The sequence below is a fragment of the Bison bison genome, unplaced genomic scaffold, assembly GCF_000754665.1.
Source record: "Bison bison bison isolate TAMUID 2011002044 unplaced genomic scaffold, Bison_UMD1.0 scf7180017864375, whole genome shotgun sequence".
NCBI classification, from domain to species: domain Eukaryota; kingdom Metazoa; phylum Chordata; class Mammalia; order Artiodactyla; family Bovidae; genus Bison; species Bison bison.
Window position 1 is genome coordinate 888497 of NW_011494947.1, and position 17167 is coordinate 905663.

General features: G+C 45.0%; 1 protein-coding gene across 1 annotated transcript in view; it reads right to left on the reverse strand.

Annotated features, from left to right (window-relative positions):
* Positions 1 to 4915: 4915 nt before the first annotated feature.
* Positions 4916 to 17167, reverse strand: part of GTF3C4 (general transcription factor IIIC, polypeptide 4, 90kDa) — a 19824-nt gene continuing 7572 nt past the window's right edge. The window contains 4 exon segments of the mRNA XM_010856770.1: positions 4916 to 6774; positions 8173 to 8261; positions 13084 to 13214; positions 16196 to 17167. The exon segment at positions 16196 to 17167 is cut by the window's right edge and continues 19 nt beyond it. Coding sequence (XP_010855072.1) covers positions 6710 to 6774; positions 8173 to 8261; positions 13084 to 13214; positions 16196 to 17167 — 1257 coding nt within the window. The 3' untranslated portion in view covers positions 4916 to 6709.

Sequence of the window (17167 nt, forward strand, 5' to 3'; positions counted from 1 at the left end):
CTTCAGCTCAGGAGACCCAGCTGAAATCCAAGAAAGAATTTTGCCCTCTTCCCATCATTAGTACTTTGCAGTTCTCAACACAGCGGAGAAAGTAAACCAAGCTTCGTCATAAAGGTGGCAGGAAGCTACTCACTCCTTCTCTGTGTCACCAGCACCTACGCTGTGCAAGGCACTTCACACTCGGCACTGCAGGAACTCCCAAGACAAGACGACAGTTCCTGCCCTCGAGGAGCTTACAATCTAATCGTGGACACTATGTACATATGTACAGTGCAGAGAAGCAGTGGATTCCTCTGGATGGGGTATTCCAAGCAAAATGTGCTATTTAGTCTCAAGGCTGTTTTACTTACATACTAAAAGTCTAAAACATACCACCTAATCAGATGGTAAGAATTTTAAAAAGTCCCCTTTCTATAACCCAAGTTTTTGGATGCCTGTTCTTTTTATTTCAAAAAATATTGCATGTAAACAAACACGTAGTTTGAAGCCAAGCACAAAGATAGCACAGGCATAGGATAAACATAGAATATATGCCACTATACACAACACGGGCTTATTTTCCTATAGTCTTATTTCTGTATTCCCAAGTTTGATACTCACTTTCCTTTCAAACAAATCTGTGTTAAAGTCTTTAAAAAGTCATAATTCATTTTTGCATTTACTTTTGCATTAGTACCAAAAACAAAACACCCTTGACCTCACCAATCCATTAGCCAAATGTCAAACTGATAAAATACAAAATGCTTCAAAGCCACCACCTCTTACACCATCCAATGAAACCACTTCATGGGACCCTTTTATGAAACTAACAGGATCTCATGATAGTGACGTAGTCAAGTTTTTACCTTAGAAAAATTTACAAGATTTAGAGTTTTGAAATTCAATTCCAGCCAACTCATTAACAGTATTTCCACTAGAGAGCCCGCACCTTCACTTTCTCGTATCAGGATGAAAGTGCCATCACTCCCTGCTTTGCAGCCCCTCCCAAGCCTGGAATGAAGGGATGAACACCATGCAGGGAAGCCACTAACACTGTGCTAAGTAAGCTCACTGCCTAGGATCAGACCCTATACTAAGTCTCTCCCCAGAGTATAGTTACAACCTAAAAAAAGCAAGACAAGAAAAGTTGAATCACCTAATCAAAGAGGCTGTGGGGGGTGGCGGGGTGGATGTTAAATATGCATATACCAAAAGGACTAAACTTCTTTATAGGACATGTATATTTATAAACAGTCACTTCCCTGTTAAAACTTACTGATTCCACAGCAGGTTTTCAGAAACAGCCATCACAAAACACCACACATGCCAATGGGAGGCTGCACCCTGCTTACCAGACTCAGGCCAGCCAGCCAGTCCTGACGCTGATGTGTGTCATGCCTCGGAAACTAGTCTTCATCTTCTGAAAAACCCAGCTCTATACCAGGACTGTGATGCTGTGGTGAGTGGTCATTAGAAGCAACTCTGCAAATGTGACTTAATTCAATATGTGCCGTGCTTAGTTGCTCAGTCATGTCCAACTCTGCGACCCCATGGACTGCAGCCTGCCAGGCTCCTCTGTCCATGCGGATTCTCCAGGCAAGAATACTGGAGTGGGTTGCCATGCCCTCCTCCCAACCGGGGATCTTCCCAACCCGGGGATCGAACCCAAGTCTCCTGCATTGCAGGCAGATTCTTTACTGACTGAACCACCAGGGAAGCCCTAATTCAATACGACAGTCAAATTGCACACACTCTAACATCAGTTTGAACAACAGACATGAAGATCTTAGCTCCAAAAACTGCTTTTAGGGTCAAGAAAGAGCAGTGCAAAGCTCAATACCTATAAGACTTGAGACATGGCCCAAAACTCTGCTTTCAACTGCCAGGTGATGCTTCTACTAAGAGCCGAAGTGCAAGCGCCTCACTTGAGCTCCGTTAGAGGCATTCTAACAGTCCAACAGTGTCGAGGGGGAGGCTAGATGCTCAAGCCACTGTGTGGTGACCAGCCCTGCCAAGCTCCACCCACACGGGAGCAGTGGGAGAGTGCACGGAGGTGTTCACGCTCCACAGCCCATGGCAAGCTAGCATAAAGAAATGCATTATCTATCTGGCTATTTGCTGTCTGTGCTGTCCAATCTCTAAAATGAAAAAAAAAAGGGGGGGGGCAAAACCTACTTTCATTTAAAAATTTGAGGCCTGCTGACCTGGAATATAACCTGAATTTTTGCTTGTCAGGACTTACTGGTGTGGGAAGCAGAGCGGGTGTGGCAGGGAGCAGAAATGCAGTCTATTCTGCCTGAAATCCAGTTTGGAGGTGCTGGGCACTCCAACAGGGAGACTTTGAGGAAAAAATCAGATACAGTTTATTGAGCTCTTAACAGCTAACACTATTATATTACCTTCAGCAAGAAAAACTACTGTTTAATAGTTCCTTATAGGAAGGGAAGCCTTCTAGGAATGTAGTTTTTAGAAATTTTATCACAAACCTAATTTTCTATCAGACTGATAGCTCAGAGGGTGTCCTAAGGCTGAGAGAAGGAAAGGGAGGGAAATAGAGAGGGCCTCTCCTAGGAGGAGGAGCGAGGCAGAGAGGGGTCAGGAGCAGCGGGGATAGACGGACGGGCGGGCCTGTGGAAGTCGGACACTGACAGCAACTCCTCGTTTCACTCTGGGAGCTATGGCAACTCGCGTAACATGGTTCAGCGCTGCCCAGGGAGCGGGGACTCCATAAATGCAGCTCCGTATTCTTCCTGACAAGACCCATGAGCCTTGATTTCTTCTGTTTCTTAGCTCACACCATCACAATTACAACAGAACATATTTTAATATTTAATTATTACCCCTTGACATTCTTTTAACCTAATTAACTGGTGATGGCTGCTAACAGCTCTAGTCCCGACGCCCAACATTAACATTCTCAAAAACTTCCTAGACGAAGAAGCAGAAAAATGTCACACTCCACCACGAGCTTCACCAGTGCTTCTAATAACTCCTGACATTGAAAAATAATTGGTAGTTTTGGCAGATATGATAACAGGCAGAGATGGCTTGAAGTCTGGGTCGTGGACACAGGAGGATTTCAGAATGAATATCAAGCCTAACAAGCTACCAATTTCTTATCTAGGATAATGGGAACAAATTAACCTTAAGCAGGGAAGATGTGACACAGGTGTGGATCAGGTTCCCAAGATGCAGTGCTGCCTTGGCTTCAAAGGCCCAGTCGTGGAGGACCTTTGCTCCTGCACCGCCACACAGAGCAGCGGCATCACTGCCCCTGCATCCATGCCTATAGAGCTATAGAGCCTACAGAGCAGTGACAGCTGAGACTAACTTGAAACACACCACCCAGGCCAGGGACATTTCAGGATGGAAGAGAGCGTACGGTACATGTAAACCAGGAGAGGCGGCCAGTCTGAAGACTCCCGGTGTCCTGCCCACTCTTCCAGGGCTTCACTGCTCAGCACTGTCGCCATGTGAGCTGACGTTTAGGACATTCAGAAGGGTACTGTGTCTGTGACGCTGCCATTAACTCACAGTCGCCTCTCATCCTCATAGGTCAATGGATTAACCTCCATGGAAGAGGGGACGGGTGAGGAAACAGGGGAGGACTCCTGACTCAGTGTGCAGAAGTTTAGGCTGAGGCAGGTGTTAGCTGGACTTCAAAGTCTTAAGAATGCCATTGGGCAGAGCCCCTGTACAGAGAAGCCCCTTTCCAGTAAAATTGTTGCCAAGTTTACCCCTACAGATATACAGAATAACTCAGGCAACCCTTTTTAAGTTCACTCCTAAGAGTCAAAATTTCCCCCCAAATGCACAATAGATTTCAATAAAAACTTAACGTATGTTTTAAATGGCAGCACCACAAAGTTCTGCAATAATAACAAAGCAAGTACTAACTCTGATTTGTTGCTGTTGCTCAGTCCCTCAGTCATGTCCGACCCTTTGGGACCCCGTGGACTGCGGCATGCCAGGCCTCCCTGTCCTTCACCGTCTCCCGGAGCTGCTCACACTCATGTCCACTGAGTCGGGGATGCCAGCCACCTTGTCCTCTTGTCCCCGTCTCCTCCTGCCTTCAGTCTTTCCCAGCATCAAGGTCTTTTCCAATGAATCAGCTCTTCACATCAAGTGGCCAAAGTATTGGAGCTTCAGCATCAGTCCTTCTAATGAATATTCAGAATTGATTTCCTTTAAGATTGACTGGTTTGATCTTGCAGTCCAAGGACCAAAAAAATAAGTGAAACTAAGCACGCTATGGAGAAGGCAATGGCACCCCACTCCAGTCCTCTTGCCTGGAAAATCCCATGGATGGAGGAGCCTGGTGGGCTGCAGTCCATGGGGTCTCGAAGAGTCAGACATGACTGAGCGACTTCCCTTTCACTTTTCCCTTTCATGCATTGGAGAAGGAAATGGCAACCCACTCCAGTATTCTTGCCTGGAGAATCCCAGGGACGGAGGGGCCTAGTGGGCTGCCATCTATGGGGTCGCACAGAGTCGGACACAATTGAAGCGACTTAGCAGCAATAGCAGCAAGCATGCTATGGCGGAGAAGGCAATGGTACCCCACTGCAGTACTCTTGCCTGGAAAATCCCATGGACAGAGGAGCCTGGTAGGCTGCAGTCCCTGGGGTCACACAGAGTTGGACACGACTGAAGTGACTGAGCACACATGCACACAAGCACACTCCGACTGTACAAACCACAGCAGTGCCTCGATAGGATCTCAGTTTTTACTGTCATGTTTGCTATAAAGGCTACAACTTTCTGGGCTGTGCTCTTCATGATCTTCATGAGACTTCCCTGGTGGCTCAGATGGTAAAGCGTCTGCTTGCAATGCAGGAGACCCAGGTTTGACCCCTGGGTTGGGAAGATCCCCTGGAGAAGGCAATGGCAACCCACTCCAGTACTCTTGCCTGGAAAATCCCATGGACAGAGGAGCCTGGTAGCTACAGTCCATGGATTCGCAGAGAGTCCGACACGACTGAGCGACTTCACTTTCACTTTCTTTCTTCATGATCTTAATGCTGCCTAGCTCTCTTTCTCTTGATAATCTATTGAACATGGTGGACCCTGAAGTCTGGACAAATACTCCACTTGAAATTGCCACCAAAATGAGAAAGACAAGCAGAAGACACCAGCAGAATGAAAAAGCAACAGAAATACAGAATTAAACACAGGAGACAAAAATTTGAATGGGAAACGAAAGACATTTCCAAGCAGACTGTTTGGAAGTGCCTCATAAAGGCTCGTCTCCAATATGTATGGACAGAGGGGGAAGATACTAGGAGGGAGACACTATAGGAGGGAGCAGTGCTTGCGTTACACACTCTCCAAAGAACAAGTATTTCTCAGCGAGTCACCTCTGGGAGACAGTGGAGGACAGAGAAGCCTGGCAGGCTGCAGTGTGCGGGGTCGCAAAGAGTCAGACATGACTGAGAGACTGAACAAAAACAACTACTCGGCGAGGGCAAAAGTCTTCCACTGAGGATACAAAAATGAAAAATAGTATGAGTTAAATTTCACATATTCTATTTCCTATTCAACTTCTCAGAAATATGCACCTTTTCAAGGTGCGGGCATTACAGTCCTGTTAATAATTAGCACCAATCCCTCAGATACTTATTTAAAAATCCAAGAACACTGTAGTTCTAGAATGTCTATTTTTGATTTTAGGTTTTAAGACCAATTAACGTCTAACATCTCTTAACAGCCCACAGAAAAATACCTGTGTTATAAATATCAAGGATCTTTGCAGAGAGAAGGCATTCCCAGGCTCTGGTTGACCCAGCCACATACACCATAGCACCAAGGCTCAAGGGTCCACATTCTGAGCTGTCCAGCTCTCTCTAGAAGTCTCTAGACAGACTTGGGATAGAAATGAGACATTTGGACATGTCAACATGAAAAATAGTAAGGGTTTTAGTACTAGGAGAAAATAAAGGAGAAAATATTCTTTTTCCTCTATGTACAAACATCTCACCTGGTCATCACAGTTCAGTCTGAAGAGAGGTGTGACACAGGTAAACAGGAATACTATGACACCCTCATATACATGGAGGGGTTGGGGCAGAACTGACGACATGGGAGAGATCGTTAAAAACAAGTCACAATTACGAGAGTCACCTGATCTTCCAACACATTAAAACTAACTTTAGTCTTGGCTTTAACCTCTTAAAAATATATAGTTTTAAGAAAATGGTTTCAATACACATGAAAAAAGCTGGCGGGATGTAGATCTGAAGCTATTTGTTGAGAACAAAATATGAGGCCCACATATTGTTTTAGACATTTGAGTATCTGCTAGACACCATGTGCCATGTACCTGGTAACTAAGCGTCCTGGAGCCACGAGACAGTTCCAGATCTGGGCCAGGGTTAAAGCCTAATTCGGCCCAGCGAGGCCCTTACCCACACTCCCTAGAAGAGGTCACTCTGTTGAGAAACAACAGGGCATTCATTGTGTTCAAACTGTTTCAGTCAAGATACTTCAACACTTGAAAAATAAGTGATAAGGAGTGGGGGCTAATGTTCATCTCAAAATGACTTAAGATCTCTGCACACAGTCCCTTTACAGATATCCTGTAGTCCCTGGAGACGGAGCACACACTTCAGCAGGGAGTTCCCAGGCTTACCGACCGTCACAAGGGCACCTTTCCTCTTGTGGAGGCCAGGCCTGCGCCAGCGCGTCCCAGCTCTTCGGGCTAGACGACACTCTGTCTTCCCACCGTGGACACTCAGAAAACAGGAGAGTCGCAGAAAGGGCAGGGGCTCTGCAGTAACCTCTTGATCCAGTCAGGGTCTGCCAAAGGGAGACAAGCGATAGTTGAGTGCACACTTCAGGGAAAGCAGTCAGATGGGACATGCCCTGGGCCGACCACGGTGTGCAGGTGTGGGTATTCTGGCCCCACTGCACAGAGGTCCTCACTGTAACATTCTAGACGAGGCTGGGCTAGATCTGTGGTTCCCAAAGTTAAATGTGTGATGAAAGAGGAAAATAAGGATAACGAATGAGTGTTTCTCACACATGGTTAATGTTAAAACCTACTCTGAAAACACTGTGTGTCGACGCGCTCTCCTCCTTTTACAGAACTCCCTGGCCTGTCAAATGCTCTGCCTACTGGTGAGTACTGTCCAGAGCTCAGAGATTCCCGTTCTCCCCAGGAGCTGCATGTGGCTCAGTGCAAAGTCAACTGGCAGGTGTGCTTGTTTTTGAGTTTGTTCCCAGCTTCCCTGATTTCCTGTCTAAACTATAAACCAATTCTCAATTGCAACAAGTGTTTAAAAGTCCCCCAAATTTGTTTCAAAATAATGCAGCCAGAGGAGAGGAGGAGGACTACAGACGAAATGAAAGATTAAGAGCTGGTGATTTTTGAAGTTGAATGACAGGTATATAAGAGTTTCTCATCCTCTTTTTCTCTACTTTTAGGATTGCATTTTCCACAATAAAGAGTCAAAACAGAACAGAACATGCCAACACGTCCACTTCTCAGAATTAGAGAGCTTCAGCCAGTTTAGAGCAAAAATCAAGAAGGCTGTGTGGTTTTACACAGAACATTCTGTGTAAAACATTTGAGACCACACGTTACCCCCAAAGCGTACACCGCCATATGCGTGCTGTCTAGTAAGCTCATTTGGTTAGTGTGATATTAATGAAACTCAGGTTATAAACTGACATTCATGTGACTATTTAAATCATCAATCCCTGGTTCGTGTCTATGATCTTATTCCAACAATTGATTCAGGAATGTGCACTCTGTCACTAGGGCTATCAGGAAAGAGAGTATCGATGAACCAGAAAAACAGCCCCACCATGGCCACTAGAAGGGCGCCTCCAGGTGCACGTCCTGTTTCGGCAAGGCTGTCTTTATCTGTTACCAGCTGCAGAGTTTTCATTCAAATAGAATCTACATATGCCATCTAAAACAAAGTCTTTGGCGTTGTTTGAATGAATGATTTGCAGTGACAGCACAGCAAACTGCAGCCCTCCTTACTCACACAGTGTGATGCTCTTCGCATGTTGGTGATTCCAGTGACCGTGTTCATCAGGTGTGGGTTCATAACAGCACTGTACAGAGCAGAACGAGCTTGCTCCCTGTCCCCGACGGCCAGAGACCCAGGAGGGGAGAGGGGTGCCCCTGAGGCACCAGCACGTGCAGTGTGCTCAACCTCACCCTGCCGCAGCCAGGGGAGCACCCACCTTCTGGAATTGGATGGCGAGCGATGCTGTCATGGAGCAAACACCTTCTGTATATCAAACTCTGGCAGGACTGGTAGGTTAAAAAGCACCTGAAAGCAGACAGATTGTATCATCAGTGCTACCAACAGTGGAAAGCAGTACAGTGTTGGAAGGTTAACTCACCACGGACAAGTATTCTAAAATGAGTTAACTAAGTGAAGGGCAAAAATGGTTGACAAATTCATGGCAACCATGTATCCCCCTGCACAGGACAGCTGGCCAGACCCACCACACACTTAGTAAAGGGGAAGTGCCCATGTCAGGCTAAGCCAAGAGATACAAGGCTTCTAATCCAGACAGTCACTGCAGCCCTGGGAAAGAATGCAGTCTGTTTATACCCAACTATACTGTGAATTTTTCATACGTTAAACAAAGTAACTATATATCAGAAATTATTGTTAGTGATTTTTAAGATGACGTATAAGCACAATGTTTAAGACTAATGGCACAGTGGTGAAACCTTGAAAGATATAGAAGACACAATTAGTGGTACAAAAAAATAAGGGACATAAACAAATGCTCAGAGATTCAATTCCACCCAATGACCTTTCACTGAGCATCGGCCAGGACCTGGCAAGTAAGGGCAGGTGGGAGCGATGGGAGGTCAGAGAGAGCTGCTGGGCTCTGCAGGGAAGGTTTTCTGAAAGCTAACAGGATTTAGGAAGAGCAATAAGGAGTAAAGCACACAAAGAAGGGAGGTGGGGGAAGGAGTTCCTAGTCGGTTTACCTTGAGTAAAGACCTGGGTGCACAGGAAGAAAGACTATACCTGAATGAGAGCAAGCACCTATTCTCACCCATTCTTTGTGGAAGAAGCCATTCAAGAGACAACAATGGACAGAGGTTACACGTGAAAACTCTGGAGCCAGAAGGCCAGGTTCTCAGCTCTGCCACTAACCACCTGCATGACTGTGGACAGAGTACTGAACATCCTCAGGCGCCAGTTTCCTCATCTGTGTCCGACACGTGGCTTGAGATGTGCGTGCTGCTGAGCGTTGTGCCTGGTACACTGGCAGCACCAAGAGGTGCTGGTTGCTGTTGTTACAAGACCACTACTATTCCTAGTCTCCCCTGAAACATAAGTCTGAACAGTTAAATTAGAAAAAAGTATAGGTACACAATAAAGACTGGAAAAAAATCCCAATATCAGTCAACAAGAGAGGAAATAATGGAATATCCATACAACGGGAAACTCTATGGCTGTTAAAAATGGGATCTATGGAGACTCTCTCTCCTTCGTGCATGCGCTCTTCTCTCTCTCTCCCTCTCTCTCTCTCTCTCTCCCTCTCTCTCTCTCTCTCTCCCCCTCTCCTGCTATCTTCTAAATAAAATAGAGCTGTAACACTGATTTGCCTAAGAGCTGTAGCACGGTTTGTCCAAGACCCGAGAGCTGTGACGCGCCGAGGGCTGTAATGTCCGTTGCTCCAAATCTTTGTTGTGACGAGACAAAGAACAGGGGAACGTACACTCGTGTGACATCTGTGGTGCTGTGACACGGGTTTAACCTGGCTGAAACAACCTCTGCGCAGAAGAGGCCAAACACAGCAGGAGCCCAACTCAGCGAGGCTCCCGCGCTAGAAACGGAAGGCGAAGAAACCCAACTCAGGGGAAGGCCCATCGTGCTGGAAACCGGGACAGCGAAAAACGAACTCAGCAGAAAGCTCACGCGGCCCAGTCTCAGATTCCAGAAGACCTCCAGTTAAGCTGCCCAGTTTTCACACCATTTATTGAGGAGACTGTCTTTCCCCCATCGCATAGTCTTGCCTCCTTTGTCGTAAATTAGTTGACCATAGATGACACCACCCTTATTGCAGAAAGTGAAGAGGAACTAAAAAGCCTCTTGATGAAGGTGAAAGAAGAGAGTGAAAAAGTTGGCTTAAAACTCAGCATTCAGAAAACGAAGATCATGGCATCTGGTCCCATCACTTCATGGGAAATAGATGGGGAAACAGTGGAAACAGTGGCAGACTTTATTTTGGGGGGCTCCAAAATTACAGCAGATGGTAACTGCAGCCATTAAATTAAAAGACGCTTACTCCTTGGAAGGAAAGTTATGACCAACCTACATAGCATATTGAAAAGCAGAGGCATTACTTTGCCAACAAAGGTCCGTCTAGTCAAGGCCACAGTTTTTCCAGTGGTCATGTATGGATGTGAGAGTTGGACTGTGAAGAAAGCTGAGCACCGAAGAATTGATGCTTTTGAACTGTGGTGTTGGAGAAGACTCTTGAGAGTCCCTTGGACTGCAAGGAGATCCACCAGTCCATTCTGAAGGAGATAAGCCCTGGGATTTCTTTAGAAGGAATGATGCTAAAGCTGAAACTCCAGTACTTTGGCCACCTCACGCAAAGAGTTGACTCATTGGAAAAGACTCTGATGCTGGGAGGGATTGGGGGCAGGAGGAGAAGGGGACGACAGAGGATGAGATGGCTGGATGGCATCACTGACTCGATGGACGTGAGTCTGAGTGAACTCCGGGAGTTGGTGATGGACAGGGAGGTCTGGCGTGCTGCGATTCATGGGGTCACAAAGAGTCAGACACGAGTGAGCGACTGAACTGAACTGAACTGATACATGAGAAGAGGCTTTGTATATTGCCCTAAACCCCATTCCCTATTCTGGGACCCTTGTGGGTATTTTCTCAAATTTTAAGAAGTTAGGAGCCTATAAAAAACCTCAAGAAGGATCCTTGGTAAATGAAACAGGAAATCTTCCAAATTCACTGAACATTCTCTGACTGTGAGAAGTATACTGACTATTCTCAAGAATGCTAGGAGGTTTATAACATAATTATTGTAATAATTAAACCAACCAGTACAATTTATAAGCACCAGGTGAATACTCATATTGACTGTAATCCACTAATGAGCAGGTGGTATTATTAGTAGTACTGGTATTTGTGTTAATGAATGTTATGGATAGGAGGAATAGAGATGGATTTAAGTTAAACTTGTCACATACTGATTTTGATGGGAGAAAAGAAAAGGATAGTCAAGTAATAATGGGAAAAAATGCTTTTAAATGAGTAAGCATGTGGTCAAATTGTATAGCTGAACAACTTTCAGCATTCATTTCAAAATATTTATATCTGAGAAATTTTAAATTAAAAACCATTAATAAAACTAAATACTTCCAGATTTGGTGATATGTCTGTAAAACTTAATCTGAAATAATATTTATATAAATTAAAATTCAAAACTTAAAAAAAAAAAAAAAAGAATGGGATCTATGCACTGATATAGAAAATAACCACAACATTTTGGTAAGAGAATAGGGAAGTTATTAAGTATATGTAGCAAAATCCTGTTTCTATTGAAAATAAATTTAAACAATTTAGTGAGTGCCTACCATATATCAGACATTGTTCCCGAAATAGCCAGGAACAAAACAACAAAATTCCCTGTCTTCATGAAGCTTTGTACTCTAGAGGGAGGAGAAAAATCCAAAGTAAAAAAATATATTAAGTAGTGATAACTGCTAAGGAGGAAAACAGAGCCAGGAAGAGGGATGAAGGTTACCAGGAGGGGAGAGGGATGTCCTCGGGTGTCATGATGTTAGGCAGCCTGGTTGGGAAGAAGCCCTGCTGGAAGAGTGGTCCGAGCAGAGAGGATGGCCAGCGCAGATGTCCGGGCTGGGAGGGATGTCGCGTGCATGCGGAAAGACATAGAAGATGGGTTGGGAGATAACTGTAATAACCTGGGCAAGAGATGATGTTTCTTGGATCAGGGATGTAGAGGTAAAGGTAGTGGGAAAAGCTGGATTCAAATTTGAAATGCCTGTAAAACTTCCAAACAGAGCAACTGAGCAGGTGCTTAGATATGAAGCCTGGACTGAGGGAAGAGATTCAGACTAAAGTGATGTTAAGTCACCAGTGTACAGATACATGTGGCAGCCCAGGGAGAATGCTGTGGGCTTCCCAGGTGGCTCAGTGGTAAGAATCCACTTGCCAATGCAGGAGCTGCAGGAGACTTGGTTCCATCCCTGGGTTGGGAAGAAGCCCTGGAGAAGGGAATGGCAACCCACTCCAGTGTTCTTGCTTGGAGAATCCCATGGACAGAGGGGTCTGGTGGGCCATAGCCCATGGAATCGCAAAGAGTCGGAAATGACTTAGCACACACATACCGTGGGGAGAGTGCTGATAGAAGAAAAACATGTCCAAAGATGGACATCAAGGAGATACTGTGTCCAGGAAGCCAGGTGATAAAACGGTGCTCTATGGAGGAGGAAAAGGGAGGGATCAACAGTGTCAAACAGCCCACAGGGCCACAGAGTGGTCCTCTCAGAGTGACACTGAGGAGAGAGAAGGGGAAGACTTCTACCCTTTGTTAAACCAAACACAGTACAGGAGTACTTTATATTCTATTAACTTTAATGGCCTTTGCTTTCATCATAATGATTTTTAAAAATTCAGTACTAACTTCAAAGTAAAATAGTATTGTGTGTTAGTCACTCAGTCATGTTCGACTCTTTGTGACCCCATGGACTATAGCCTGCCAGGCTCCTCTGTCTGTGGAATTTTCCAGGCAAGGATACTGGAGTGGGTTGCCATTTCCTTTTCCAGGGCATCTTCCTGACCCAGGGACTGAACCTGGGTCTCCTGCATTGCAGGTGGCTGCTTTACCATCTGAGCTACTAGGGAAGTCAAATACAGTATTACCAAAATAAACAGAGAAACTCCTATTACAGTTACAAACAAGCAGTTACAAAGAAAACTACTCCTAAAGGGTTTCAGTCAAACAGATGGAAAAAAAACCACAGCAGGTGTTACGGCAGCAGCTTTTCTCCAGCTTGATGGCATGGGCACCATACCCTTTGGATGAACACTTGACAGTGGTCTGTGGGGCACAGGCTGGAAACACGCAAAAGCAGCTTACCGGAGCCAGATGTGGCCATTGGAGCAGACGGCCTGCTTGCGATCTGTAAACGGCAAGATCTCCTTACACAAACTGCAGTGCTCAGGGAAGGTCTGCTTGTTCATCTTCTTTGAGATGTGTCCAATCAGCACCTAGTAAAACAAAGGGGTCAGTGGCATTTCACGTGAGCGCAGGGCTTCCGAACACCAAGGAGAAGAGGACAACTCCGCGGCGTCTTCCACCAGAGAGGAGCGCTGCGTCCCCATGTGGGCCTGCCACACTGGGTAGAAAGGAAAGAAGCTGGACCTTCAACTTGTGTCAACTGGTTGAGTAAAATAAAATAAATTCAATCAGGCACCCCGTGACAACGGTGAACTTTACTCACTAAAAGAGAAATGTTCTGAAACACAAATCTTATTATTTGCCTTTACTTGCTTCTGAAAGGACTTCAGAGTTCTGTCAGAAGACAAAGTATTCAGCTATACTTAAAATGTTTGACTTTTAAGAAAGAAAAGCATAATCTGTACAGGCAAAGTATCATGTGAAATACTAACTCTAGAACGAAACAAATGTCTATTCTTTCAGAAAAGCTTACAAAGTAAAAAGATGATCAAGATTAAAAAATAATACCTTCTCCTTCTGATGGCCCAAAGACCCACAACCAATCTAGTGAGCCCGCGATAGGAGACCCACCAGCCCCACAGCAAAGGTATGGGGGGCCCACTGTAGGAGGTAGACAGGGCAGCTTGAGGCCTTGGCCCTACTTCAGTTTTGCTTCTTTCTCTGCTTTATTAGGATTGCACCAGGTCAATGAAAGTCTGAAAAAGACTAAATCTACTTCATTATCTTGTTGGAAAAAACCTTCACAAGCTACGTTTTTGGGAGGCATGGAATATGTCAATCCTCAAGAACCACCTTGTCTTATTAGCAGATATGTCCTTCAAAGTTATAATCCATTTACACTTGAGCTCTTGTGTAAGAAGAACTTACTAGTTTGCCATTCACTAAAATTAGCTCACTGATGTTCTGAAGGGTATCTTAATAGCTCAGAAGGGTGTCTTTTTTTTTTTTTTTCAGAAGGGTGTCTTACCTACTGTGCATATAACTTGCAAATTTAAAGTCCATTAACTTTTGGCCTTTTTTAAAGGTCTTGAGAATTCTAATTTATGGTCCCTTATAGCAAGGACAACTACTGTACCAGGTTTGAAAAGATTCATTTTAGGTACACAGAAGGATTTTCAAACAAGACATGTACTGTTTTCAATCGAAACTCAGTTGCTGTAGCTGGGCCGAGGTATAATCTTCCTTTCTTTAAACTGGCCGTGTTGGAACCAAGTTAACTGTGCTAAATGTAGCTTTCCATGCTCACACAGCATGTGCAATAATTATTCTAAACCACTGCAAACCAACTGTCATTATAGATTTACTAATAAGTTTTTGTTAATATTTTACGCGTATAGTATCCTTACTTGGTCCTATGAACCAGCGGTAACCAGAAAACTCCTTCACACCATTGAGATCACAATGAAACGATATTCAAAAGTTGACTTTTGAAGATGAAAAGTCAGATACATGAAGAGTGCATCTTAACTGCTCCTGAGTGTGAATGAACACGCTGCTGCTGTACATCAGTAAAGAAAAGGTGCTGCAGCCAGGAGCCGCACGTTACTACTGCCCGAGGGTGAGCCCTGAGGGAGCTCAGGATGGAGGCAGGATGGCCCCCATCTAGCTGTCAGCTGCTGCAGTGCCCCCAGTGGGGCATCCTAAGGAGACCCAGGCTGAGAATCACAGGATATGTGGCCCCAGACAGCTGAGGTACACATCAAAGTAATGACTGCAGTGAGCCCAGACCCTGTTATCTTCCCATACAGAGAGAAGCCCTAAATTCCTTAACCTGATATGTCTTGGTTTCCTTATGTGCAACAAAGACTGACTACGGTCTTCGTTGTAAAAATGCTTATATATCCTAGCTCCACACCCTTGCCCTTCTGGTGCAGTCTCTCTGAGTTATTTTAGACGCTGCGTCCCAGGCTTAAGTCCTCAGTTTTGCCTGCTGAATAAAACGTAACTTTTAGGTTATGCTTTTTTTTCCCAGTCAACATCAGATTGTCGCAAACATCCTTAAGAAATAATTTTAGGAGTATATGGATACACACACACAACTTTCCAACAAGAAAATGCAACAAGTGACTTGTGAATGGTTTAACATTACGCATGAAGATACCTGAATTTATTACCTTCAATTAACATTTTAGATTTTAGATAAGACTTCAGGCAGTGAGAATAAACATCAAACTTCAGAGTAAAAAGGACGATAGTCTTGTCTTCTTGAATATTTTAGTATACAGTATGTTCCTTAAAACAGTTTTTCAGGATTTTAGAAGCTGTTAGCTCAGGATTCCTGGTTAAAAAGTCTACATGACACTAAACTGCACAAAATTAAAGGCCTCTTTCCTATAGGAATTCTCAGAACCCTTAGAAGGATGATGTACACTGGAAACCTCTAAGAGGAGTATGGCGTATTTCCCCAAGCTTGGAACCCTATTGTTCTGTCAGAGAACTTTAATTCTGTGAAATACATTTTAGATAACACTGTAAGGTTGTTCTACCACCAAAATAAAGATTATACTCAGTTTTTGCAGGTGGGGGAGGGGAACAAACACCCAATGGATAATCGTTTTACTTCCTATGCCCTTGTAGGCTAAATGAGAAAACCTCCTGAAGTCCTATCAAATGCAAAGAATCCCTGCCACAGGCCTCCCCCTCCCATCTTTCTGCAGACAGGAAGGGGAGGGCGGGCCTGCCATCCTTCCCCTGTAGTGTCTGCCCAATCACAGCCCTGCAGTGTCTGCCCAAGTCTGCTCCTGGAGCTCATCCACAGCCCGAAATCGCCCAAACCATGGACATCAATCGAGGCACCAGTAAGAGTAAGAACTGACATAATTCTTAGTGGGACATGAATATGTCCTCTGCATTAATCTGCTTCCTATTTATTTTCCTGCACCTCATGCTCATCAATTACCTAAAAATGTCAAAGCAGAGGTTGAGTTTTACGAATTCAGTTTAAGTCATTTCTTTCTCGTGAAGCAAGCAGATTTTTCGGTTTTCAGTGTTTTTGCTGACAAACACCTACCCGTGCGGTTCTGTCATCATACTCCTCATCAGACATCAGGAAGTTACAGAGTCCCCTGGTGGGGATGCTAGTGTTTTCTGTGATCCAGGTGTGTAGATACACTTCGCCCAGGACTCGCTTCATGTGCTCCCTCGTCAAGTGCATTTCCACTGCTTCAATTTTTCCCTGGATTTCAAGGAGTTTCTCTTCCATTGGCTCTCGGCCTCCAGTATCTGCAGATTGAGGGAGTGAGTCCTCTGTGGGGTCCTCTGGATCGCCGTCTTTGCTTTGCTTACTAATCTGTTTGGAAGAGGTGCCTTCCTCCTGCTGTTCATCCTCAGCATTGCCCATCCCAGGTGAGTCAACTAGCAAGATTTTTGAGTCCTCGTGGGTGGGTTTGCACAAGGCTTCTGAAGGGGTTTTCTGCATCGACTGATATAAAATTCTCAGGAGGAAGAGTTTGAAACGCCAGTAATAGGTGGCCCCACTGCTTTCGATCTTTTTTTCCAAAGCTTCATGTAAAAATTGAGGGATATGCTTATCTTTTAAAATCTTCCAGCGTACTAGGTCTATTAAATCTACCTGCTTAAAGAGATTCTGGACAGAAGACTCCAGAAGCTGAGCAGCTGCCTCTTCAAAGGTTTTGAGAGTAACGAACTGAACCTGGTAGTTTTTGTTAACGGGATGGAGGCCGTTGACCATGCCCTCAGTGGTGATGACGGCCAGGTATGCGCCGCAGGGGCTCACGGCTATCCCGTGTGTCCTCACGGAGCCAAACACATCAGAGAGTTTAATCAACTGGTGCTCAAACTTCAACGCCACATCTGTGAAAATGGGGATCAGCTGCCTCACCTTGCCGTCACTGGAGCAAGTATACACCGTCCCATTCTGCTTGTCGGCAGTCATGGAGACGATGGGCAGGGAGTGCAGGCCTGTGACGTGAGAGTTGTGAACATTCAGACCTGCTTTGGAGATCAGGAGAAGACACCAAAA